We start from the raw sequence: 24466 nt of genomic DNA on the forward strand, positions 1-24466 counted from the left end.
TTCGCAAAGCACAAAGACAAGGTACTTTTATTTCTAAATTATTATTTCTAAGTAACCATATCAAGAGTACATGGGATCTCAGAATGAAGAGATCTTAGCATATTCTCTATTTTAGAATATCCTTGCTGCATTTTCCTATCCCAGGATGCTGGAAAGTTAGTCAGAATGTGTCAGATTCTGAGGAATTATTTTTGTGTAAGCTTTTGTGAAATGGATTTTCTAGAAAAAATGGATTTTGAACTCTGTGTGTGTGAAGTTGAATATTGAGAGGAAGGTTTGTGTATATACTGCTGCTGTGGACTGAACTTGGGAGCTCTGGAGTTCTGGACTGTACTGTTGATAACTGATTGCTCTTCTTCCATGTATAAAACATAGCAGGTTGGCCTTATCAGAAAAAAAAAAACCAACCCAAATCTTTTATCACATTGCAAAATGGAATTGACTTTTTCTTTTTGCCATTTTCTGGTGCCCTGCTGGTACTCATTGCTGTGCTGTGTCCCTGGAAGGGGTGGCTGGGACCTCCTCGTGCCATGGACTCTGGTGTCTGCATTCCCACCATGGCAGTTCCCTCTCCTGGCCCCTTGCAGGAGCTTCCTCCAGGTGGAGGAGAGGTCTCTTTATGCTCCATCTGTCATGGACATGCAGGATAGGGTTGTTTCAGTAGGAGTGTGGACATGGGTGGAGGACAGACAAGAATAAATCCAGGCTGGCAAGGGAAGAAGTTCCAGACTTACTGCCACAAGGAGCCCAGTGGGGCATGAAATATAAATCTTCCACACACAGCAGTGAGAAGGTGGCAGCACTAGTAAGGAAAATAAATGACTGTGTTAGGCATTTTCATGGTCAGGCCTTGAGTATCTGGTGTGTTGCTACATTTCATGGAGCATCAGTTGCAAGGTATGTTTTGGTTGCTTCATCTTTTCTTTGTAATGTTCTTCTTCTGGGGTCTTTTAGATTTGGCAAGTCAGCGAGAATTTGAACTGACCACATGTTCAGAAAATTTACTGTATGAGTGTCTTTCCTCTGGCACACTCCACTAGTTAAAAAGGTCAGCTGTGAGGTTGAGTTCTGCAGAGTTTGGAGTCCTGTGGTCAGAGCTGAGATCACCAAAGGTGGGTAAGCTCAGATGGCAGTGTTCCTACAGACCTGAGTGAGAGGCTGCACTGTTAAGAGGTGTGCATTAAACAATGGAAGTTTTCTTCCCCCTTATTTTCAAGTATATTACAGTAATCCTAAACTGCAGGGTCCAATTACCCTGAAAGGTGTGGTGCAACCTCTCTTTAGTGGATCTCCTGTAGCTGGCAGAGGGAAGGCAGGAGCTATATACCTGCAAAAGGGCATAGAGAATTATGTTCACTGTCTTGCTCATCTCCTTCCCAGAAGTGCCTCAATATCTGTCCTTGAGTGGCCTGTACTTTAACAAAATATCTACCTTAGACCCATTCTGTCTTCACTTTATCCTTAGCATACCCTAAAGCTGAGATGCTAAAATAGCAGAGGACTGGATCTGTGAAAAAAAGTGGGAAATACTTAAGGAACTGCAGTGGGTAGCGTGTCAGTAAGGAGTTATCAAGGGAAAGGCTTTCAAGAGAAGGTGCAACTTAAATTTAGCTGTGCTTAATTCTAAGCTGTGCTTAGTTGGGCATTGTGGCTGGGAGCTGGGCAGGGAGTTTCTTCAGCTGGCACTGCAGGAACAAGAGGCTGAGAGCAAAGGCAGAATCCCTCTGTTGCCCAGAGTGCAGATGCAAAGCCATGTCCCAGCTCTTGTGTGCTGGGTGGAGCCTGGTGGGCTCCTGAGTCCCTTGAGCTCAGAAGATCCAGGCTGTGGGGCAGGTCAGTACTGCAGGAATCCATCCTTGCTGTTTGTGAGGGCTTCATTTTTCCCTCTGGCCATGCTCAGGCAGCTGCAGCTCAAGGGCTAGCTGGAAGCTGAGTGCTCTTACACAGGACAAGTTTTGCTGCCAGAATCCCATTTCCTTCCTTCCCCCACAGCTAGGCTAAAACTTTGGACTGGCTTTTTAAACTAATCAATGCTTTCTAATGGTTACAAATGAAAAGTTTAATTAGTACTAAACAAGCAAGCTCCTGAACTTTGGTCTTCTTTCATTTTAATGAGTGTAGTAGATAAAATAATCTGAGGCTATAAACCTTCCCTATAGTTAATGTCAGTTACAGAGGTATGGCAGTACTGTCTAAGCCCTAAAACAGTAGATCTTGCTCTTCTGGCACCTCAGTTGTTCATTCACCAAGCCAGAGCAAGCTCCTGTTACAGAGTTTTGGAGTGCAATTACTAGAATCTTTTGGTGTGAAATGGGGGAGTGGGGTGGGGAGGTGCACATGGCTGGCCCAGGTGTGATGCCTACAGGCACCACAAAGCCCAGGGCTTCAGCAGAATGCCATATTCTGGGCTCTATTTGTGTCTGCTCATGTTGGAGCACAATGGGAGAAAGTGTTTCCCAGTGACAAATTCCTGTTTAGTATCTTTATTGATGATCTGGATGAGGGAATGGAGTTTAACATCAGCAAACTTGCAGATGGCACGAAGTTGGGTGCAAGTGTTGGTCTGCTGGAGGGTAGGAGGGCTCTGGGAGGCACCTGGACAGGCTGGATTGGTAAACTGGGGACAGAGTGGCTGGCCAGAGGCCAGGCAGAAAGGGACCTGGGGGTGCTGGTGACAGCAGCTGAACACGAGCCAGCAGTGGGCCCAGGTGGCCAAGAAAGCCAATGGCCCCTGGCCTGGGTCAGGAATGTGGGGCCAGCAGCAGCAGCAGGGCAGAGATTGTCCCCCTGTACTCGGCACTGGTGAGGCCACAGCTCGAGTGCTGTGCCCAGTCCTGGGTCCCCCCGTTTGGGAGGGATGGTGAGGTGCTGGAGCCAGTCCTGAGAAGGGCAGCAAGGCTGGTGAGGGGTCTGGAACACAAGAGGAGCAGCTGAGGGAGCTGGGAGTGTCAGCCTGGAGAGGAGGGGATCAGGGGAGAGGCTGTGCCAGGGGAGGTTGAGTTTGGATATTGGGAAGAAGAACAGAAAGGGTGATTTTCTTCACAGAAAGGGTGATTGGCCACTGGAATGGGCTGCCCAGGGAGCTGGTGGTGTCACCAGCCCTGCAGGGGATTGGAAAGGCTGGATGTGGCACTGAGGGCCATGGTGTGGTTGCCAAGGTGGTGTTTGGTCATAGATTGGACTTGATAATCGTAAAAGTCTTTTCCAAACCTAGGTGACTCTGTTAAACATGGAGGGGTGAGGCACAATACTCTACCTAGTGAGGGCAGAAGCTGTGCATGACTTGAATTGGGCTTGGACTGCCTAATTTCAGCACGAGGAAGGTTGCAAGAACAGTATTACTTTGACTTCATGTATGTACCTGTGCTTAAAGGTGCAAGCTCTGTATTGCTGTAACAAAAAAAATGGGGGGGAGGTATTTAAAGAATTTCAGCCAGCACTACCTGACTGGGGTAGAGCAAGCTGTCAGGCCCACAGGGAGCAGGGACTGCAGGGCCAGGTCAAGGCAACAGAACTCAGTTTGTGTCTGATAAAGTGAAGGTACCTGACCAGGACTTGGCTGGGGAAACACAGCAGCTCAGAAGGGTCAGTAAAGTCCAGGGGAACCACAACACATCACTCAGCTCCACCTCCTTAAGTTAAATAACTTTATCATTTTTTTCTACTTAGAGCTGCCCTTCTCTCAGTCTCTTGGGTAGGCTGACTTGCTTCCTCCAAGCTCGAGGTCTATGGTCATGCTGTAGAAGTGGGGGAGCTCCTGTTGGCTTCCAGTGGAAGCTGCTTTTGATCTCCCTGCAGTATCTGCAGGGCAGGCAAGGGACACTGTTGATGTGGACACAACAAATTGCAGAGGATGCATCTTACTGCTATTACCTTTAGGGGCTTCATCCTCAGTTTTAACTCGCAGGATAAGTTTTTATTCAAGTGTAAACCTAAAAACCCACCCAGACCAAAAGAATGCCACTTGATTTGTTAAGTAGCAAAGTCTAATGGGACTGACTCTGAAGCTGCAGGTTAGGGATCTCTTCTGCTGGGTGTAAGCAAATAGTGACAGACTTGCAGGGATTTTGGATTCTGTTCTCAAGAGGTCTGCCTGGGGGAAGAGACTCTGACTGGTCTCAGGTCACCCATTATCCCAGGAACTCATCATACTGTTCCTTCCAATATGCAAGTGCAGCCCTCTTGGGGAAAACTTGTCTGAAGCTTCTTGTGCCATTTGGTTAATAAAAGTGTTTCCACCTTGACAAGAAAGTTCTTTCCAGCTTCATTGTTCAATATTCAGTTCAAGTGAAGGGGTATGTACATTTTTTCCCTCTGCTAATGGGACACTGCTGTAAGACCATGCCCCCAGGTTGCACTTTAATAAATGGTACAGTTTTCAAAAACAATGTGTAGACTTACTTCTGTGCTTCCCCTCTCCCCCTGTTTTAGTGCAGGCACCAGAAGAAAAGGTGGTTTTACCTACACGGTAACTTGCTTATGCAAGGCCCAAGGACAGGACTCGAGTGTCTCTACTGCTGCCAGCTGCATCATAAGTGAATTAGAAGAATTCCGTGAGTACTTGCAGAAAAAAATTTCAGGTAGAAACAAAGCCTGCAGAGCTGTAGCAGCCATCAGAAATGAATTTTTTATTTAAGTTAAAAAACCTCACAAAATATTTATATACTTGGAAAAGTCCTGAGGCAGCTGGATCACAGGTGACACATTTGCCACCTTGTGTGATTATTCATCAAACAACCTGAGTCTGAGTTTGTTCGACCTGAGATGTGACTACAAGATATGCTACTTTTTCTAATTCATATCCAGGCTGCATTCCCAAGACTTGTCCTGTGCCTGCCCTGCCCTTTTCTTTACAGTTTTCCAGTCAGTTTTATTCTTCAAGCAAACACAGGTGTATGGTGATGGATACTGAAGCATCCTTGTGTCAGCCTTGTCTGGCCACACCCTCCTCTATCACTCAGGGTTCTGTTCAGTCTTGCTGCCAGCTTCTCATCAAGACAGACCTGATTCCCACCCACCCCCCGCAGATGATTCTGCTGATGAACCACCAATCCATAGCCCGAGGCCTTCCTGGGAACAGCAGCATGGCTCAGCTGCAGGAGCAGGGCTGGGAAGTGAAGAACTAAAGTAAAATGCTACAGCTGCTTAGAAAAAACAATGAGAGGGCAGGCCCTGTGCCCACTGGGGCTCTGCACAAAAGCTGCAGCTGCTAAAATAAAAAATAATGTAAAAGGAGAGAGGCAAGCACTACTCCCTACAGGTACTGGGAGAGCTGGCAGGCAGCTCACGCTACTATTACTGCTGTGCTAGTCTACAAAAGCCTATCTACAATCTGCCACCCCTTTCACAGCTGTATCTCAGAAGTTAAGAGTAAATCAAGTGATCTTCATCCATCCAGGAAAATCTTCAGGAATGCACAGGCTGCACACAGGGCTGGAGAGCTCACTCACCCAGCTAGAGGGAGAGAAACAGAAGGCATTATTAACAGCAGCAGTGTTCTCCAGAAGCAGTCAAGGCTGCCACCTGCCGTGCTCCTGCCCATGCCAGCAGGACACGGCCCATGGGGACAGTGTGGGACAGCACCAACAGTGCCACCTGCCTGTGCTCCCACCCGTGCCAGCAGCAGGGACACAGCCCTGGTGCCCAGCTGCAGGCCCCTCCCTGCCCTTGGTGCTCTGAGTCAGCTGGAGCAGCAGCACGGGCCAGTCTCACTGACTGATTCCTGGCATAACTCAGCATCCTGGGGCCAAACTGAGTGAAGGGACACAGCCCAGTGACACCTTGCCCAGGGTGAGCCAGGCCCGCTGCAGGTTGCTGCCAGCACTGTCCCTGGCAAGGCTGCAGTGCAGGAGTGTCCCACAGGCCTGCAGCACAGCACAACTGTGTCACCTCTGCTTCTCAGGGGGGCAGGATCACAGCCCTGCCCAAAATCTCATTCTCAAGGACCACTGAGCCTTCACAGCAGGGTGTGCATCCTCTCCCCAGACTAATTTGTTATTGAAGCTGGGGCCTCTAGCCTGGCTTGCCTGTGAGCTGCACAGCCTCCGCACCTCTCTCGAGTGCCAGCAGAGAACAAGAACAGAATTGACCATTTCTCATTGTTCCACTGCTAGTGCTAATTCTCAGGAGCAATTCCTTTCCCCTTCCAGTTCTCCCAAGCTCTGGGGAGCTCAGGAGGACAAGAGCAGAGACCTCAGGGTCAAGACACTGGGGAAATGCAGTCAATAGAGCTCAGGTCAGGCTTTTCTTCCCTGAGGGAATGAAAGAGTCATTAACCAGAATTTTACTGGCACAGCTCCCTGAGGAGCTTGCAGGGAGGAGAGGAGCAGTCACAGCTCTCTGTGCACAGCAGAACAAACATGCTCTGTTCACTGGCAGAAACTGTGACATGACCCCCTCGAGCACACTCCACAGCTCTGCTGGGACTGATGTTCCCTTCTGGCCCAACCTCCAGAGCACTACAGGGAAACCAGCAGGCCACAGGCAGTTCAGAGCTAGGCCAGCCCTCAGGGAATAACCCAGGACAGCTAAAAAGCTGGCTGTGACTCCCACAGAACTCACAGTACTCACCATTTCAACAATGTAGTTGTGGAACTGCTGGTTCATGTAGTTCAGAGTGGTGTTAAAGACATGGTGTAGAAGGGAAGGCACTGTATTCACAATTTTCTTGGTCAAGAGCATTGCTAGCACCAACATGGCCTTCTCCTGTTCCATGTCTGAGGGGATGGAGCGTGTCAGCTCTCTCACTGCCCTGGACATGTGCAGGGTTATCTCCTGTATGGAAGGAAGAGAGGGATCTCAGTGCAACAGCTGAGGCAGAAAGGGGTCTCAGCACAGCCTGCCAGGACTGTGCTAAGAACTGATGTGCTTGTTGTAACACTCCACAGGATGGTGCTCCCCTTCCTCCCAGCCTTGACAGCCAGGCCGTTACATAAAAAAAAACAACAAAAAACAAACAACAAAAAAAAAACCCACCAAAAAAACCATGGCACTTGATCCAGATGTAGATCTAATCCTTAGACAGCCTTCCTTTTTAACACAAGAGACCTCAAACTCTACTTCTCTTGCACAGCAGCAAGGCATGTCAGATGCTGGGGCCAACTGCATCTAGGAAGAGGCCACCCCAGCAGGTCACCCAGCCAGGCCTAAACCCACTGCTACTCCCAAAACTGTGCCTATGAACACAGCACACACAGTGCCTTAGAGCACCAGACAAAGGGTCTCTCATGATTTGCTGTCTCTTCAGTGCTCAGCAACAAGCACAAGTTAAGGTTCTGTCATTAACCTGCTCAATTCTTACCCACATGATGGTCAGCAGATATACAGGACTTGGCACAAAAGTCCAAAGATCCTAAGTACTAAATCTGAGCCTCAGCCAGACCGCTTGTTTTCCAAGATAAGCCATGGGGCCATCAAAAGGACAAAAGGTCCTCTCAAAGTCAGGCCTTTTCCACAACCACCATTTCACCATCTGCAGAAAGGACCCAGGGGACCCAATTTACACATTAACTTCTGCCACAGAATCACCTCTAACAAATCTTCAAAGGTAAGTGTTTGGGATGAATTTTCAGATGCCTACAAAGTCACAGCAGGAAGGATGAAGAATATTTAAAAGGAGAACTGCTTTTCAGGTTGCTTTTCACTCACCTCTCTCGACAGATTCTCATTCAGAAAGTGCTGCACTAGGTCATTTACAACTCTTCCCTGGATGTCTTTATCCAGCTGGTCTCCGATCTCAGCGAGCTGAGCAGCAATGATCCGGATAACATCTTCATTTGTTGGAGCCAACCCTGCCAACACAAAGAGCAGAATTTACTTCACAGGCTGTAGCCAGACCAGGTTCAGTACAGGTCACAGCATTTTGCTTATCTCCATTAGCAACCTCCTTCCCATCCCTGAGTGTATTCATGACAGGTCTAAGCATGATTTCTTGAAGTGCACCCAGGTTGCTTACTAGACATAGTGGAAAACAGGGGTTTGTATGCGCAGTCTAGGTAAACTGCAGCCTCATCTTGCCCAAAAAAACAAAAATCACTGCTGGGCATGTTAGAACATCTCCAAAATGTGAACAGGACAGTTACAGACAACATCCTGCCCAGAAAGGGGAAATGAGAAGCTGGGCATGACCTTGAAGGTCTTTTTCAACCTAATGATTCTAGAATTGAAGTGACTTGTCAGGACTTGTCTCCTAAGCACCATCTGAAATACAGCACCTCATAAAACAGTTGGAATTGGAAGGGACCTTGAAAGCCATCCAATCTAAACCCCCTACAATAAGCAGGGACATCTTCAACTAGATTAGATTACTCAAAGCCCCAGCCTAATTCACCTTGAATGTTTCCAGGGGTGGTGCATCCATCACCTCTTTGGGCAACCTGTGCCAGTGTTTTACCACTCTCATTGTAAAAATCTTCCTTAGATTTAGTCTGAATCTGTCCTTTTTCAGCTGAGAACCTTCTACCTTGTCTACCTGCTTTTGGCATGAGACCTGTGCAGATTTGTGTGAGAGAGGGCAATTCACTGTAGCAGCTCCTCCTCACCCTGCTTCAGTTGAGGTCAGTGTGGCAGCTGACACACCCTGGGCAAGGGGCAGTAGCCACCCTGCAGATGGCCAGCAAAGCAGGAACAGGACCAAAAGCTACTTGAGGAACTGTTTCCACCAGACTGGTAGATCAGAAAGAGGTTCATCCAGTACCAGAACTCGAGCTGTTCCAAGATCCTAGCCCAAATATTGATACTGCCTGAGGAGCAGTGTGAGGCCTAACTTAACTGCCTTGTATCCACTCCTTGAGGGCAGCTAGCACCAATATCAGCTTTGTGCCCTTGTCTGATGTGCTGCAGACAAAACCCAGTGACAGGTGTTCTAGAAATCCATGGAGAGAGAAAGTACAAACACCAGTTGTCTTAACCTAAGTGTTAAATTCCCAGCCAACACCACCAACAGCCACATAGTGAATTTTCTCAATAGAATAAACATTATTCCTCTGAAACAGACCATAGCAAAGATAGGAAATGGGGAAAGAAAACCACCATGTTCAGAGAGACATGTGGGATGGAGAAAAGCCTGCTCACCTAGCTCACCATTCTGAAAGTGGCCGCTCCGATTGCCATCGGTCTGAAGCTCATCGTCATCGTTTCCTCGGCACAACATAATCTGCTGGCTTTGCAGGGAATGCAGCTGGTCTCTGAACTGACAGTCTGAGGATGCCTCCAGGAAGGTGAACAGCAGTGCATACTCCATCTGAAGAGATCCATTGATCTGAGACATAAGGAAATCACTGTTAAGCCCATGCCTAGAAAACAGCCCACTCAAAGCATCTAGACTGTTTTCCAACCCTGAACACGTCTCTGTGGCCTCCTCTGAGCACCCCTACAGCACCAGCCAGGGGGTCCACGAGGCCTCAGCAAATGCAGACTGGGTCCTGGATGTGGATCCACACAGGAGCATCCCATGGTGGAAGACAGAAGGCTCTGCTCTTACAAACCTGTGTTAAAAACCCAGCTCACCATCTCCTCACATTTCCAGCTGTGGCAGCAACCCTGATCTGAGCTCCTCTTTTGAAACAGGCATGTATTCAGCAAAAAGCCATCCACTTCCCTTACTCAGACACCTGGGTTTGGAAGGGTTTTACCCCATATTTGGGAATTGGGCATTCTACTTGCTGTGCATAAAGAAGGCAGCAGCTCCCCATGTTAATGTAATCAGAGCAGAGCAGTAACAAGGTGGGAAATAGTGATAAGAGCATAAGCCTGCAAAAACCCCCAAGGTTCCCATTTCTTCTCCCTCTTCAAAGGAACTTCAACCAGCTCCATAATAAACTTGTTCAGCTCCTCACAGAGAGCCAAGCAGCTGCTCACAAGAGAAATGGCAGATCACTGCCACCTCCAGTGGCACACTCACCCTCAGAAAACGGGCACATGCTGTCTCCATGGCCACACAACCTGCAGCCTTCAAGCAAGGCAGGCTATTAAAAATTAAATTAATTAATTAGGAGGCAGGCAGATTGATAGGAGCGAGAGGCCCCACTGGAACACCAGGCCTCATAACCAACTAAGGCCTCCAGAAAACCAGGAGACTCTCCAATAATTTAACTTAAACAGGTAAAGAGAGCAGGATGTGGAGTAAGCACAGAAATAAAGTAAGAAAGAAAATCCTTAATCTTGTATGCAGATGGTCTGCCTGTAAGAAAATACTCAGGCTTAATTTTATCTAGGGAGAAAAAAAATAATTAAAGAATGGTTTGCTATGCCAACACCAGGATGAACTTGGTAACTGAAAGGGAGTTTTGGGGAGTGGAACCTTGCAAAGCCTCCACATAACTGTATCTGACTGGGTGGACAAAAGGAGGAACAAAGTCAACAAAAGGCAGGGTTCAGAAATGGAAACAAATGGAAAATAAAGTATATGATCAGTCAGAGATGAACAGAAAGCACATATGGGGCACAGTGGCAATCCCCTCCAGCAACCTGCTGGACTGCTCATTGGGTTTATCACTGATACGTTTTTTTTAACCTACTAACCTAAAACCTGTAGTTTTTTAACTACAAAAGGCTTGTGGCAGGGCAGAGTATGGGATTAGAACTGTTTCCTACCATGAGCTGGGCTGGTGGAGCATGACAGACATTTCAGTGACACCTCAATGTGTAAGACTGAAGTGTGCTAAGTAACAGCATCATAATTGTGTTCAACATTGCACAAACCATTGCAATGCAAATGACAGGGCTGTGCCCATTCCTTCATTAGTTTCAGCAGTTTGTAGCTTTATCAATAAACATTGTAGTCTCTTGCACAGCTACATCTCCAGCTTGCAGTCCTAAGGGGAAGTGCCACACCAAGAGCTGCAGGGAAGCAACTTGCAACCTAACTGGTTCCATCCTCTTCCCTTGTATTCAGAACAGTGCCAGGAACGCTGCAGAAATTCTGGGAAATTCAAGAAGGCCACAAGCCAACACTGAGACTTATCCCCTCCTAAGTATCTCAGGACAAGTGCACCAGAGAACTGGGAACAGCTGACTTCAGACACGTTTGACTCTAACCTGTTCCATGATGGATTCAGGGACAGAGCAGCTCGGGTCACTTTGCTTCAGACTAGAAGTCCTTGTCCTGTGAAAGAGTAAGAAAGGAAAGTGTAAAAGGAAAACAAATCCCCAGAAACCCATGTCTTGCAGCTGTACTTATGTGTCTGGCCATGCCTCATAGTAAACATCCCTTTTAGTGATGCATATCCCTCTTCCTGGAGAGCTGCCCATCACACACCATCAGTCATGAAAAAGGGCTGAGGAAACCACAAACTGTCTCAGTGAGAGGGGCCCTGTAAATGAGAGGCACAAGTCTCCTTTCTGCCATAGACATGTGCCAGACAGTGCAGTGACACAACCTACAAACAGGGCTTTAAAGCCAACAGCTGCTGTTGGGGAAGGCAGGGACAACCCTCCATGGAGCCAGAGGCTGGAATGAAGAGCAGGGTGATCAGAGACGATCCTGAGAGCAGGTGAGCTGATGGATCTGCATGCACAGCAGAATACTCTGAAATGAAACACCCAGCTGACATTGCTACACATCCACAGGGCCTCGAGGGTGCCTCTCCCCACCCTCCACATGGAAACTCAGGCTCATTTCAATACTTCCCAATAAATATCTGTGATGGGGAAAGTTGGATCAAGGGCCAACAGAGGCCTCCAATCACCTGAGTGCAGCTGGAAAGAAGGGAGAAAGCAGGACAGAGCCCAAGGGAAGAGGCACCCAAAGGGGAAGTGTAGGAGCACAGTGCTCCCTCCTCATCCTGCCAGGAGCAGCTGATGGTTGGGTCAGGACCTTGCATTTGCTGCCTTACACACAACAGTCCCACAGGTGCACACAGAAGTCTCTGGTTCAATTCTTGATGAGCAGGACCTGGCTGAAAGTGGGCACTCCCTAGCAAGGCTTCTTCACCCAGGGCAATAACCTGGGTGTTATGCAGGTACCTTCTAACCAAAAATGGGCTGGAAGCACTAAGGAACCCAAACAAAAGGCCTGCTAACCATCAAAGACCTGGGCTAGTGATAAATCACCCAATTTCACAGTAACAAGCCCTCATATCTGTGTTTTAAATAACTAAGTGTGCTGGTAGAAAAGAGGGAAGTGAAAGCAGAAAGAAATTCTAACTCTGAAGCAAACCACAGCTGTATTTCAAGAGACCATGAATGTCCCAACTTTTCAAAGGCTCTTACAAGTCCCAGACCAAAACACAATCTCAAACATGTTTGAAACACACAACAGCCCACAGGAAGCCTCTTAACCATGAACTCTTCTTTTCATGGAATTATGTCAGCCTAACAGCTACAACACAGGCTTATCCCTTGCTGCTTTGCATTTTCCTCTGTTCCATTCAAATCCTCATTGCTGCTACTCACCTCTACCCTAAGGAGTGTTCTGGCTGGGGAGAGTCCTCTGTCCTGTTCTTTGGGACCTGAAGGGGCTCTGAAATAGGTCAGGGTGATCTTTCTTCTGGGCTTGACTTTGCTGGAAGAGACACAGATGTTAATTCAGGTTTGAGAACTCAGAATAGTGAGACTAAGAGAAAAGTGGGAATTTAGAATTAAGTCTGTGGCAGGACTTTGGCTTCGTGCAAACTCCTCAGGAGTTGTCCACACAAGCAACATTTCTGTAGGTTAGGTAAAGCCTCAGTTTGTACATACTCTGCTTTTAGAGATAACATTTCTTTTCAATGCAATTTTCCCACTCTCTGCTTTAAATGAAGTGGCACAGACTGCTCCAGCCCAGCCAGGTGCCTGCTGAACCTGCAGATGTCAGTTGCTGTGCAGGGAGAAGAGACCTACAACACACATGGGTTCTTCCCTTCCCTCAGGGATGTGTAGATACAGACACACCTCAGGCCAAGTCCACAGAAATAGAGACATTTTCAAAAGTCACTCACCATAGCTGAAAATAGCAATTTTATCTACTTCTGCATATGAGCAGAGATAAAACAAACACAACAATGAAAAGTTCCACCATACTCCAAAGTACTAATGTGGCAAAAAATGCAGACAAAGGAGCCTGAACACGATAACATCACAAACTGAATTTCCTAAACCAGATTGACCACCCAGGCAGTGAATGCCCCTGAAGGCAATACCTGCCCTCAGCTAAGAAAGTTCTGCTTGGGTGGTCAAAAACACACCAGAGAAGAGGAAAAAGGATTTCTCTCACACCTCAAAACAGTTTCCTACTCCTACAATACAGGGCAAATTATTTTTTATTTTAGTTAACTAGTAATTACAGGAACCTCAAGTTTTACATAACTACTTTGAATCAATGCAAAGGGCTTAGACTGTTACAAAGTTCCTCCTGAGAAATCAAATTTCTTAATGGAACCTCAAAAAAACCCCAAAAAGTCCCCTAAAGAACAAACCCCAAACAGTCAAATGCAATCATGCTGATACCACCCAAATTTTTTAATCATTAACACTTTGAAATCCTGGTAGTTTTAGATTCAGATTAAAACTGTTTCTGGTGAAGGGAAAAAAGTTACCTTATATTGGGTACAAAGAATCTTTAGTTGGAGAAGGAGAAAAGATGGATAAAGGGCAGAAACACCACCTGCACTCAGATTCAGAGTCAAACTAGATAATTTGCTAAGGCTGCTTTAGGGCTGCTGAAATCTTGGAACTAATTTTTATAGAATATGATATTTTAATTGAAACACCAACCAATTTTAATACATTATTCATTTTTTACTTCAATTCACTCATTAGATAAATGAGCTTTGTGAGAAGCTCACATTTCTTTGTGAGAAATGAGCTGCTTCTCAGAAATCACTAAATGCCTTGAAGCGTTCAACACATAAGACTACAGTTTTTTAGACCTGTTCTTTCTCTTGTTTCTTACCAAAAAATGAAGGGGGGAATTTAAGCACAAGTTTGAGACCCTTAAATCAGTTCTACAGAATCAGTGTAGGGCATGTTCATTCCACCTCAACATTGTATGGGATGCAGGAGGGGCATATGGCAAGAAAACATAATTAAGAGTTAGAGAAGCACATCCACCAGCAGCCTGTCAGTGGCGTAGGAAAGACCTCATTCCACCCACACACAGCAGTTTTCACAAGTGAATTCTGTGATTTTTCACAAGTGAACTCTGTGGATGCTTCCTCCAAGGCAATCACAGCTCTTTAGATGGGGCTGAGTACACCCTGAGGGATGGTACTGTTAAAAATTACCCTGTAGTATTGGCTTTACTGCTCTCCAACAACACAGCTCCTTCAGGTCTGGTGTCCCATCTTCTGCTTCTCCCTCTCATCCCCAAGCTGCATTATCCTTTAAATCTCACAAGGAACTCACCAGAGGACCTTTCCCCACCTGCAGTCCACCAGGGAGGGGTGGCACCACTAGGGGCCAGGACCCCCTGACTCCAGGCCTTAAGGAGGGATGGCACTGCAGGTTTGCAGGCTGGAAAAGAGGGAGAAGCAGGACTGCAAGACAATTGGCACTTTTTGGCCTCTCTGCCACACCTCAACTCCTCCCACATCAGGATGTGAGGGCTAATCCCAAGGAAAAGCCTCACACACTGTATTATGCTGTGGTTACCAGCTGGGGGGAACTCCCCACAGCTCTCAGGGCTGCCTTAGCAGCACGTCTCAGAATCCCTGCAGCAGTGCTAAGCCACCCTACAAATCAGTTTTCATCTCCACACTTGTGCTACATGCTCAAGACAGCTCAGAAAAGAAGCCACCCCACAAACAGTGTCTCTGCTTACCATCACTTCCCCTCAGACTCTTCACCTCACAGCTCAGCCTGGGAGTTACTATTCCCAGCTCCAGTGACAGAATCTGGTCAGGAAAACAAACACTTTGTTCAGCAGGGAAGTCACAGCCTGTAGGACTGATTCCTTTAATATCATGTCTGGATTCTGAGACACCTTCCATATAAATGCCAGAGAGCGATGCTATCAGTCAATGGACCTATTGTGTGAGCTCTCAAGATGTTTATATCTCATGTTTGAGTCAGCCAAAATTAAAATCTCCAAAGCAGAAAGCACAATAAAGCATCAGTCACTGCAAAGTCAAAAAATTCCAACCTGAGCATTGCTTTTCCTGTGTGGCAGCTGAAAGATAAGAACTTTGGGTGTTGCAGTCAGGATGATTGGAAGAAATAAAACAATGTTTTATTTGTCCCTTCCTGGACCTGGTGGCACTTACTTGTCCTGTAGGCAGATGTTTCACTGCTGAGCTACAGAGCTTTTTACACAGCAAGGGCATCGTTTTATAGGCAGGGAAACCAAGTATTTGATATGTCCTAACATTCTAAACCCATACATCTAACCATAACCACTCAATTTTACTGTCTTCATGAGAACTTGCCACAGGCACAGCTACTTTACATATCCAGTCACTACTGGAAAACAAAGGAAGAGAAACAGCAACACAGCCTTGGAAGTTCCTTACTTGAGGATATTCTGAGCTGTGCTGCTGTTGTCTGCAGCACTTCAGGTCACGAGAGTGTAAGGAAATACCACATCACAGCCCAAAACCACCAAAAGCCCCAGCACTCTGCAATGCTCCACTTCTAGCTCATAAACCCATCAGGAACCAAACAGCCCAGGAAAGGTGTCTTGGTGTGCAAAACCAGCAGTGCTGAGATGAGTTAATAGGATGTTATTACCATAGGAAACCTCTCCCCATCACTCCTCAAAGGATTTGCCAGCCTGTAACAGCGTTTAGAACGCCCCAGGATTTTGCCTCATTTGAGACTCACTCCTAAAGTAGAATTTGCTTCTAGGCTTTGGATAGAGAAGCAGTGTGGTGGGAGAACAGACACTGCAGTGTAGAAGCAGAGTGAAGGATGGGCTCACCAAGACCCTCTGGATGCACACACACAGAGCTGTGAAGCTCAAGGGTGGTTTGGTACATCTGCTTAACACAAAAACTATTGTGTCAGGTTCTTCCCCCCCTCCCACAGGGAACACTCCTTCCAAACCAAGGGTATTTTCCACCCATTTGCCTCTGAGGGAGGATGCAAGAGCTCGTTTTGGAAGTGGCAAAACTGACAAAGCATGAGGAGCACACTTGGAGATAGCAGCAGCTCACTGGCTCAGAGCAGGATACACCTCCTCCACCACTCGCAGTTTATTTGCTTGGCTCTCGGGAGAAATGCCCTGTTAGTCAGGAATCACGAGACTACTTAAAATACAACCAGGAAAACCTCTCCCTGATACTCCTAGGCAGGACAGCCGACTGCTTGAGGTTTTCAGCTTTTGTTTCTCTTCCTTTCAGCTTCAAATTGCTTCCCTTCTTTAGGATGCAAATAATGCCACTACCAATCTCTCCAGCAAGGGAAAACAAAACCCAACACAAAGCCATTTATTTTTCATACCTTTGATGCAAAACATGCTAAATACTTATTACTGTCTTAGCTGGGACATTTTTACATTTGCTTCTTTAGTATTTTAGTATTTAGAATTATCATCTCAGCCCAGACACCAAGCACTCTCAGCTGTGTATTTTGGCTTAGAAACACACTGCACTCTTTGTTTAAAGGGGGTTTATCTTCCTCTTTGGAAGAAAAACCTTTTTGTTAGAGACAATTCTACAAAGAAGCTGTCAGCAGGCCTTTCTGATATAAATTTATTTAAGTCCCTGAAGGTCTTTTGCCTTTTCACGATGACACGAATTGCAGCAACCTTCTGGTTATCAGGGCAGCACTTTGACTTCTAAGGAAAAAAAACATCCAAATCCCTCATCAGCCACCCTTCTCATTTGGCTCAAAAAGCTCTGGTGTCCATCCCCCACGCAGCACATGAATAAGAAGGAGCACTGCCATATTAATAATGCTCTTAAAAAACAGGCAGGCAGGAACTTTTCATCAGTGTTGTTTCTGTATTGGATCAGTGACAGGGGCAGCACAACAACACTTTATTCTTCAGCAGCCAGCCTAAAGACACAGCTGAGCTTCAGCTGAGTCAGCAGGAAGCCTGCAGCTGGAATTTGAATTCAGCTAACTACTGCTGGACCCAAAGAGAATTTCCACATCTCCATGCTTTGGGCATAGCCACACCCAAGGGGCAAGGGCAGGACTTGGATCTTGGCTATCAGAGCACAGGCAGTTTCTTGGATCTGACATGGGCCAGTTTTTCCCCTCCAGTGTTGAGCAAAGGAACTCCAGCCAGGTAAGCTCATCCTGCACTTCACCTCCTCACTAAGGTTAGGAAAATACTTCTATCTTTCCTCAGGACCTGGCTGGAGGGAGCAGAGCAAACCCTGATGAAAAAGCACCATCACCACTATCATACAAGACTGCTGGTCTTTTTTCACAGGGCTAGTTTTCTGTTCAAAATCTAACCAATCTGTCTCTCTATTTCAGCTGCCACAGACCCCTGCTATAATGGCACAGTGCACGTGTAAGCAGTTCTTATGTTTGCCTCTTAGAAATGATACAAAAGCAGGAAGCATTGAAGAATCACAGTTCCAATGTTTTGACATTATCAAGGAAGACCAAGCAGACCGAGAGCAGGCAGCACTGGGACAAACATCACTGGTGATGTGACAAGTGACAGCGTCCAGCCAGAGAAATGCAAGACTTGCTTCTGGATTCAGAGCCCCTGGCACTCTGGAAAAGCTGCTTTTACACTTTTTACACTGGAGCAGAGACAAAGTGCTCAGTTCCCACAGCAGACACAGTCCCAGCACTTGGCAGCAGTGCTCTGAGAGCTGCAGGTGTCACTTGGACAGGCTCTGCCAGCCACAAGACCTCAGAAAGTGGGACTGGATACAAGAACTGCCATGCCACCTACAGGACAAGAGAATCCTGATTTCAGTTTTAATGCACACTGTTGTGTGCCAGCATGAGCATGGACCAGCCATCAGTCAGAACATCAGGAATGCCACGTCATTTTGCAACTTGGATGCATTTCACAGCTGATACCAACAGTAAAGAGGAATGTAAATCTGTCTTTCCTTTGCCTGACTGGCAATTGAGATAAGCAAAGCAAGAAACTGGTCAGAATTAATAAAAAAAAAGAATTCAAAAAGACAGCTTTATGGACACAGGTGGCCACTAACAGCAGCATTCCCTCTGCCTTTCAGGCCACGTGAGCAGGCAAGAACTCCCTTTCTAGACTGGTAAGCACCAGGAACGCCTGCACTGCTTCCTGGAATAAACAGAAACTGTAGAGATGCTTCAGTGTGAAATTTAAATACTGGATCAGAGTGGCCCATCAGAAATTACATGTCCAAAGAACAGCATTTCAGCACTTTGGGAGCTCCCTGCTTGGGGAGAACAAGGGTTGCTGATGCAACAGCCAGGATGGCACTCAAGGAGCTGCTAAGCAACAATTCAGTGCACTGGACAATTTACTGTCAAGGGAATTCTCACAGCCGGTATTCCCCAGAATGACTTCAGTGGAGCCTGCTCACCCTCTCAGACTTTGAACATTCATCATAAAAAGACCCAAAGCATTTCTAGAGGAAGGGGTACAAAGACAAATCTTCACAGCTGCATGCTCATGTGCTCTGAGAGCATCCACAACGCTGTGTCAATATTTGACAGCTTTTCCAGAAGATGAAAGTGAATTTTCCCTCCTCCTAAACATCAAGTGTATCAGAGACATAAATATCTCTTAGGCTCCTCAGTTTTATGAAACACCAGCACAGACAGCTGGAGATGATCCCCAGAAGGAAAGTCTGACACAGATGTTTTGATTCCCTTCTCCCACTGCAACCTCCATTCCCACCATGACAGTTAAACTGATGGAGCCAAAATATATATATAAAAAAAAAAAAAAATCAAGATAATCTTGAAGGAATCTCTTATGACAGAAGCCCAGAAATCCTCAAGAACCTTAAAAAGGAAGTTGTACATCAAGCCAGGCAGCCAAAAATGATAGTAACTCAAAGCAGCATTCATCACCCTGATCAAAGCCATGCACTGTGAGCATAAAAAAAAAAGCATCATCTCTTTTAAACACCTTTCACAATGATACACAGCTAAGAAAACACTCCCCCTCAAAGAAATGCTGCAGGAGCCATTTGGGAACTGTGACAGGAAAATGGTAAATAGGTGCCTGCAGGAGTACACATTTCCTAGTGCCAGGCAAACAGGAGATGTCTCAGAGTACGCTGCTTCTTCCACTCAACACCTACTCTTAGCTGTAGGTCTACAAGCACAGTGAAAAAGTGTGTTTTTCTAGGAGAAAACACATGACTGTGCATGAAACAAAGCAAAACCATTTTACTTTCAGTTCTACCTTAGGAGGAACAGGTTGATGTTGAAACACAGGAAGAGCTAACAAACCCAAAATACAGCAACTGCTGATTTAAGTGAATTTGTTTCATGTGACTGTCAACTTAAGGTATTACAGCAATTACACTGAACAACCAGGAGCAACACATACCAAGGAACTGAGGAATGTATGTGTCCTTTAAAGATGAAGAAAATAGCCCAAAATATTTAAGGTATTATATCTGAGACACCTGGGTATTGCCCGTTCTATAAATAGCATTACACACTGGCCAAAGGTCACAGTCACAGCATTTTACCAGGAAATAGAGCAGGTTTGCAGACATTTAAACAAAAATCCAACCATGTCATGACTGCACACACAGTCCAATTCCCCTGCTCATACTTCAGTGAAGCTGAATAAAAGCTCTGAGAGTTTAAAGGAAAGTGAGGAGCAAGCTACTGAGGTAGGAGGAGTTTAAAGCCAAATGACACTGTCCTCTCCTGGGAGAAAGAGCCAAATTCCCGAAATGCATGAAAGAATGCAGCTCTTTCCTCATGTCTGCCAGCCAAGCCAGTCCACCCAAAGCCCACCAGGGCCAAGCAGCATCCCCAAGCAGTGCCATGGTGGTGGCAAAGACACAGGGAAAGCAGCAGGCTGGATCAAGAAGTCACCAAATGCCCAAGGCAGTGCTAACAACGCTCCCAGCCATGGGGCTCAGCAAGGAGCGGGTGAAGGATTCTTGGAGCAGCTGTTGCCAAGGGTGTGAAAGATACATCAACACAGCCCTATGCTCTACACTGAGCAACTGCTTCAGAAAACAGCCAGGAGGCAATCCCTGCCATCTCAGGTGCCTAATGCACACCACTGGCAGCTCCAGGGAGTCCTGTTCTCCTCTCAGTAGAGATGTGGTAACAGCAGGATGTCAAGACATGGTTCACTACAGACATCTGGTACAAACCAAGGCAATCACAGAAGCTTAACAGATTACTACCAAACCTAAAGAATGACACTGGGAGCTGTGTGACTTAACATTTCTTTCTACATTTTAGCCCTCATTTCCCTATATCCCTCCTACTGTCTGGGTTAGACTTGTTCTCTGAGGAAGGGAACACCTAGGCATACAGCATAATCATAACTGATAAGCTTTAATTAAAGCTAAACTCAGCCCCCTGCAACCTCCTCCAACCCCAACCAAAGCCATCCAAAACTAAAAGGGGCTCAGACTTACAAGTTTTGCACCTTTGGCTAAATCATGAGCTCCACTCACTAATTAGAAATACTTTCACATACTTGGCTTTGCACAGCACAGAGATACACAGGTAACTCCAGCTCCCAAAACTCTGTAATCTGACACTGAGTATGCCAAGAAAAAAAAGAAGGCGGCTCCTTGAGGAAAAACAAAACCAAAAAAACCCAGAAAAACCAACGCAAAATTGATAGTAAATTCTTCTCTTTCTCTCATCTAGGAGCTGTTAAGCAGTGAAAATGAAACCTGCCCATCTGCACACAATTCCCCTCAGCAGAGAAACCACAGACCAGGCTGGTTCTTTCCTGCTGAGGAGTTCATACCCAGAGGCCAAAGGAGCTGCTTTAAGCTGTTATCAAGGAACCAAGACCTCGAGGCTGCTTCTCCACAGTCCTTGCACCAGGCACAGAAACCTGTTCAGTTATTAAAGACAGTTCCTTCTCTCCCATCCAATGACTTCCAAGCACCAGGCTGCTCCAGGAAGGTCTCCAAAGGTGAGAGTCACTAGATTTATGTGTCTGCCTGCTTCTAACTCTAAACACTTTCATTCTGTTAGAGAAAAAAAACAAACCCTGTTTGATCTGACAGCTCCTCAGACTCCTGCCGAGTGTGGATGACCCCAGTCATCCTGTCACACAGGAAAAACACAATGTAGGGAAACATAGCATAAATGACCTCAAACGAGAGTGTTCAGTGAATACACTCACCCCACAAGATAACTCCCTAGTTATACATCACAGTTCTTACTGGTTTAGGATTAAGCAGAAATAAAAAGCCACACTGAGCACCTTTACAAGGCCCTCACATTATCCAGAGGTGTAGTGTCCAGGTTCTGGGTTCAGGCATGCCCAAATCCCAGGAGCACAGACTCCAGGTTTGCACAGGCAGCCCTGGTGGAGTGTTGCACACTGTTCTGCTGCCTGTGCACAGTGACAAACTCAGCTGAACTCACCATCTCAGCCGGCCTAATCTGGTTTTAACAAATTGGGAGGGTAGGAACCCAACAAAACCACATAACCAAAACTCAGTCAACATTTTTTCTTCCTAAATGCAGCAAATGTCACCAGATGCACGGACAAGAAGGCACGGACAAATCAGAAGGGGAGGTTTTTCACATCAGCCTTCCTTGACACAAGGTTTACCACAGCCTGTTACCCTGATCATGCACAATGGAAGTGTTTTGCCTCAGCAGGTCCCTAAGCCCTGCCAGTTACCTCTAAAGAAAGACAAGAGACTTAGAAAGGAAGAGACAGGTTGCAGAAATCCAAGCGAATAACAGGGTGCTAGAATGCTACTTTTTATACAATGAATTCTCCCAGTGCTTTTGTGTAACACCAGTAGCACAGAAGAGATCTCCAGGAACACCTGTTGCAAAGTTATACTAAATAAGACACTGAACAGCACTAAACTCATATAAAGAGGTTGCAAAGGAGAGGGGGAAAAAAAAAACAAACCCACACAGAAAACCCCTTCTTTTTAAATAACACCTTTTAAGATGTTATGCTTCCACAGGCAGGTGAAAACAGTTTCAGTCTGATTAGTGACAGAAAGTTATAACAGAACAAAAACCACTGTTCCCCCCAGGTGGACTTTTGCAAAAAGTCCTTTACCAAAAAAAAAACAAATCAAAACAAAAACTTCAAAAATATTTTCCCGTCGGGGATTCACTTTGCTCCTTCCTCCACCAAACACTTTAACAGTTTTGAACAGATAACAAGTATCCCACGACAAGATTATGGCCCAGATACTCCCAAGAGACATAAAGAAAAGTTCACCGTTTCTGAATTAAGCGCTGAATTTCTGAATGAAAACTTTAGTGATACAACTTTTTTTTAAAAAAATTAAAGCTACAAAATACTATCATTTAAAAGAAGTACATCTCGGAGACACTATACCTTTTTTTTTTTTTTTTTTTTTTAAATTAAAGCTACAAAATATTATCATTTAAAAGAAGAACATCCCCACCCCGCGCCAAACCCACCAGTTTCAGGGCCACTGTCACTGCAAGCAACTCCATAACCATACATCAGACTATGTAATTTATAGAAACACCCTTCTTCTGCTCCAGCCTTCACCCACCCTGAATTCCCGTGTGCCGTGGGGAATGTGAGCGCTGCTCCCCGGAAACAAAGGGAGAACCAAAGGCGTACACCCCCTCAAACAGCACACACACACCTATAGCTTTGGGGAAGGGGAGAAAAGCTCACCCTGAATTGACTCATCTTTATTAATCACCTCCTCTTCCTAAAAAATGGTAGAGCTATTTTTAGAAAACTGCTCCTTGCCTCGCTCCGCCACATCCTTCAGCCGGAGAGAAGAGTGCGTCCCTCCGGAGTCACCAATGCAGGATTAACTCCTTCCCCTCCCCTGCCAATACCGCTCTCGTCTGACAACTCCCACCAGAAACTCAGGGCGAGATGTTGCACTTGAGCAGTGTAAAAAGGCAGAGAGAACTTTCTGCGGTTTAATGAAATACCACCTGAGCGGGAGGGAGGCAGGGACGAGGGGGAGCAGCTGAGGGGCCCGAGCCGATGGCACAGCGAGGGAGCGACTCCCAGCACGGGCAAGGAGGGACAGCGGCAGCGACCGAGCAGGAAACGGAGCGAAGGAAGAAACAAGGGCACCGCTGAAACGCAAGGCCGGGCTGAAAGCAACAGGGAGATCGGCCCGGAGGCAGAGGAGTTTCCAGTACCCAGAAAAGAAAGCAGAAGGCGCACAGGGGCCCCCGCGGGGTCACTTCACCCCACAAACTCGGGGGGCTGCGAGCTGCAGCCGGCACCTGCGGCCCAGGAGCCAGCGGGCCCGACACCGCCACGGCCACCGGCGCTTCCCGGGCGCCCCGCGCAGCACCGAGCCTCACCCGTGAACACCCCGCGAGCTTCCCGCCCACCGCGGCGTGCCCGCCGAGCCGCGGAACCACAGGCGACACTCACCGGGACCGGGGCTGCAGCGCTCGACGCTCCGACCGCGCTTTCCCCGGTATTCGAGCGCCGAGCCGGCCCCGCCCCAGGGGCGGGCGGGAACGCGCGGCACGCGCCCGCTGCGGGCCCGGCCCAATGGCCGCGCGGGCTGGGGCCGTGAGGGAGCGGGAATTGCGCCGGGATCCGCCCGGGCCTCGGGATCCGCCTGGGACCCGGGATCCGCCCGATCCGGGCCCAGCCACAGCCCTCCCGACAGCCACCCTCGTTCTGCAGTTCTGATGGGTACCCCCGACCTGGTGAGGCCGCACGGGCTGAGGGCGTGAGGGAGCGGGAATTGCCCGGGATCCGCCCGGGCCTCGGGATCCGCCACAGCCCTCCCGCCAGCCATCCTCGTTCTGCAATTCTGCTGGGTATCCCCGACCTGGTGCCGTTTGGCCAAAGGCTCCTCATACCCCATCTACAGCCACTTCTTTCCCTGCCCAATAAATGCAGGTTTTCGTTTACGATCGTTTTATGGGCTTCAAATCACAGAACAACAGAACCAATTAGGTTGGAAAACACCTCTGCGACCATCGGGTCTAACCTGTGACCAAACACTACCCTGGCACCCAGACTACGGCCCTCAGTGCCACGTCCAGTCTTTAACACCTCCAGGGACGGTGACTCCACCGCTTCCCTGAGCAGCCCATTCCAAAGTTTAATCACCTTTCTGTGAAGGAATTACTCCAATTTCTTCCAATTTCTTTTTTTTTTTTTTAATCACTCCAGTTACTCTCCAATCACCTTTCTGTGAAGAAATTACTCCCAAGTCGAACCTCCTCTGGTGCAGTTCAAGACTTTGTGCTCTCATTCTGTCACTCGTTTCCTGGGAGAAAAGGCCAGCCCCCACCTTGCTGGTCAAACAACCTCCTTTCAAGTGTAGTAATACAGTCCGACTTCAACTAATTCCTATTTAATACACTTCAACATAGCTCTGTTTAGAGCCATGTTTAGCTGGTATTCAGGTGATATTCCTGTCACACTTTTCTTCCACCATATGCCTTGTCATAGTGCCAGTGCGAGGCTCAGGTTTTTTCACCCACAGAGTGTGAACTTAGAGGG

At 47.1% G+C, this 24466-nt stretch overlaps 1 protein-coding gene across 4 annotated transcripts; it reads right to left on the reverse strand.

The window, feature by feature from the left end:
* Positions 1–4602: 4602 nt before the first annotated feature.
* On the reverse strand, positions 4603–23480 carry BID (BH3 interacting domain death agonist). 4 transcript variants are annotated; one of them, XM_005530576.3, is made up of 7 exons: positions 23378–23404; positions 12394–12502; positions 11038–11104; positions 9082–9259; positions 7648–7790; positions 6571–6774; positions 4603–5454 (listed from the first exon to the last, which is right to left on the reverse strand). In XM_005530576.3, exons 3-7 carry the CDS (start codon positions 11044–11046, stop codon positions 5443–5445), a joined length of 546 nt encoding a protein of 181 aa, XP_005530633.2. In that variant the 5' UTR covers positions 11047–11104; positions 12394–12502; positions 23378–23404; the 3' UTR covers positions 4603–5442. The 4 variants fall into 4 exon arrangements, with proteins under 4 accessions (XP_005530633.2, XP_087911020.1, XP_087911021.1 ...); XM_088054894.1 differs by having other exon boundaries at positions 9073–9259; XM_088054895.1 differs by lacking the exon at positions 11038–11104 and having other exon boundaries at positions 9073–9259; positions 23378–23480.
* Positions 23481–24466: the final 986 nt, after the last annotated feature.

Source organism: Pseudopodoces humilis, chromosome 5 (assembly GCF_049639895.1).
Source record: "Pseudopodoces humilis isolate 2021_Gansu_Grassland_sample_001 chromosome 5, ASM4963989v1, whole genome shotgun sequence".
NCBI classification, from domain to species: Eukaryota; Metazoa; Chordata; class Aves; order Passeriformes; family Paridae; genus Pseudopodoces; species Pseudopodoces humilis.

What these genes read in the sequence shown, in the direction of transcription:
- BID (XM_088054894.1), bottom strand. An exon ending in CTTTCAGAATGGTGAGCTAG is followed by an intron (nt 7,791 to 9,072) that starts GTGAGCAGGCTT and finishes TTGTGTTGGCAG; the next exon opens with GGTTGGCTCCAACAAATGAA. An exon ending in ATGAGAATCTGTCGAGAGAG is followed by an intron (nt 6,775 to 7,647) that starts GTGAGTGAAAAG and finishes CCTTCCATACAG; the next exon opens with GAGATAACCCTGCACATGTC.